Source organism: Entamoeba histolytica, genomic scaffold, assembly GCF_000208925.1.
Source record: "Entamoeba histolytica HM-1:IMSS scf_1104750516723 genomic scaffold, whole genome shotgun sequence".
Lineage (NCBI taxonomy): Eukaryota > Evosea > Mastigamoebida > Endamoebidae > Entamoeba > Entamoeba histolytica.
The window spans coordinates 6196-8975 of NW_001915321.1; the positions used below are offsets into that span (position 1 = coordinate 6196).

The window sequence follows — 2780 nt, forward strand, 5'->3', positions numbered from 1 at the left end:
ATTTCATTTATTAATTTGTCAGTTTCTTTTCTTTTCCAGTAGTAATTAATGTTTGAACATTTTTCTACTTTCATTTCTTTTATTTTATTGATGAGAGTGTTAAGGTATTCTTCATCAATTTCAGTAGAGTTATTCTTTATTATGATGTTTTTTATTATTGAATTACACTCTACTCTTCCTTCCATTATATCATTTACTTTCACTTTGATGTATTGTTTAGTATTTTCTTTTATTTTATGTGACATTTTAATATATTTAATATATTCTTTTTCACTATTGACATTGATGTTTATTGCTTTTATTATACTTTCTATTTGTTCCCATCTTAATTTCTTATATAATTTCCTATTCAACCAATTAATTTCAAAACAATACAACACTTCAATTAAAATTTTATTTGTTTCTTTTGTTGTATTTCTTGTCTGACTATCATCTCTTGTTTTTTGACAATCAGTGCTTTGCTTTTCGATTTCCACTATTGTCTTTTTCATAGGAGTAGTTTCGTTCATCTCCATCGTTCCTGATGATGCTTTCCTCAATACTGGTTGTGTATTTATCACAAGTGTCATCGTTTTCTTCTTCTCTATTTCCTTCTGTGAAATAAAATTTTCAATATCATCTTGTTGTTTTGATATTATTTGTTTTTGTGCTTCATTTTCTTTTTGTGTGTTGTCTAATTCTTCTCTTGTTATTTCTGCAATTTCTTGTTTTTAATTGCAATTTCTTGATATTCAGAGATTTGTTTTTCTTTATCTCTTATTTCCTTCTTTAATTCTTTAGTATTTTTCTCTGTCATTTCAATTTTCTTCTCTAGTGTGTTTGCATTTTGTTCTAGCATTTTGTTTCTCTTTTTCAACTTTTCAATTTCTTCTTTCATTTCTTCATTTTCTTTTTCCATCTTCTTTTTACTAGCTTGAATACAAGGATTTTTTCTTCTTTGTTATTTACTTCGGTGATTTTCTTTCCTTCTATCTCATTTATTTTTCCTTGTAATTTTAAATTTCTTTCTTCTAATTTTTCATTTTCTTTCTTCATTTCTTCATAATTCGTTTGAATCTTTCTATTTTGTGTTTTCATTTCTGTAATTTCTTCTTCAAATTCTTTTTTAACTATTTCTTTTGCTTTTCTCATCATTTCTTCTGAGATGGCTTGTTCTTCTTCCATTTTTTCCATGCTGAATTCTTTAACTTTTTCTTTTAATTCAGTAATTTGATTTTTCAGTGCAAGTATTTCTTCTTTATCTTTTTCTTCTTCTATCTTTTCTTCTTTATTTTTTGTTTCTTCTTGTACTTTCTTTATACTTTCTGTTTCATTTATTATTCTTGCAATTTTACATCTATCATTCATCTTTAATTGGGTTTTTGTTTTTAATTTCTGCTTCTATAGCCTTAATGTCTTTTTCCTCCCAATCTTTTGTTTTTTCTTTAAACTCTTCTTTCGTCTTTTCAATTATCTTTTTCTTTTTAATTGAATATACTTCTTGCAGAATATCATATCATCTTTTCTTTTTTTCTTCATATTTTTTAAGTATTTCTTCGTATTCTCCTTCTTTCCATTCACTTGTTATTTTTTTATTCTTTCTTGTATCTCATTTATTGTTAGCCATTTGTATTTGTTATTTGTATAATCTTTATTATTATTGTATTTACCCTGTTTCTTATTCGTTTTTATTTGTGTCTTTCGTCTTCTAATCAAATTTCCTTGGTGTATTGTTTACCTTTATTATTATAATTGTTATGCCATTTATTGCTATTGACGTTTCTTTTTTTATTGTGTGACTTTGGATTTCTATGTCTTGTTTGCTTTTCTTTACATGACTCTAAGGTTTTACACAATAGCCATAGCATTAAAATTTGTTGTATTTCCTGCATTGGAAAAGGATCTCTCGATTGAACCTTAAAAATAATAATAAAAGAAACAACAAAAAAGAAGTAGATTAATAAAAAACAAAAATTATTTTAACAAACATAGTTTAATATATAATATCATTTTAGTCTGGAAAAGAGTTTTGGAAAGTAGCTTTTTTGGGTTTAAGATAACTTCTTTATATAATATTTGAAAAGTGAAAATAAAGACTGTTATTGCCACAAAGAGCTTCAATTTATTCTTGCTTTTCATGGAAATTTGAGGAGGAATTATCATCCTTTAAAGTTATTGGTTCATCATCTTCCCATTGTAAGGAATCCATTCTGTTTTTGTCAACTGGATAAATCCAGCGTTGATATAAATATATCAGGAAAATTATATCATCTCTGAAACAAGCAATTCTGTGAAGAGTTGGCATTTTGATAATAAAAGCAAATAAATCGTCAACGATAGTATTTAAAAATTTGTAAATAAACACTCTCCAAGGTAAGTTTGCAACTGATTTAAGTTTATAATTAATGAAAAGTTGAGGAGTCATTTGTAAAAAGCCAAAAGTATAAACTACTCCTACTAATAATGAGAGAATATACGAATACCAAGACTTAAATTCATTATTATAAAGTGAATAAATAGCATATCCAATACAAAGAGGAATACAAGCAATTCCAAGGTATTTTAATGCAATATCATCATACAATTTTGTTTTAGAATTTTGATAAGAGAGGTTTTTGTATTGAATAAACGAACCTTTTTCTTTAAAGTTCAAAGTAAAAACTCTTGTTAATTTCCATATGGTAATAAGAAGTCCAACACCATTTGATATTAAAATAAGGAAACTAGTATCATTATCAATGAGATAAAGTAATACCATAATTTCAATCCCAAGACTAACAAAGATTGATTTAATTGATAAT

The 2780-nt window shown here is 25.5% G+C and overlaps 1 protein-coding gene across 1 annotated transcript, besides 1 other annotated feature; it reads right to left on the bottom strand.

Annotated features, from left to right (window-relative positions):
• Window positions 1-1884: part of a repeat region that runs on past the window's edge.
• Window positions 1885-2101: 217 nt separating this feature from the next.
• Window positions 2102-2737, bottom strand: EHI_029830 (uncharacterized protein; the record flags this gene model as incomplete). The annotated part of the gene is made up of 1 exon (XM_001914287.1): window positions 2102-2737. One exon carries the CDS (start codon window positions 2735-2737, stop codon window positions 2102-2104), a length of 636 nt encoding a protein of 211 aa, XP_001914322.1.
• Window positions 2738-2780: the final 43 nt, after the last annotated feature.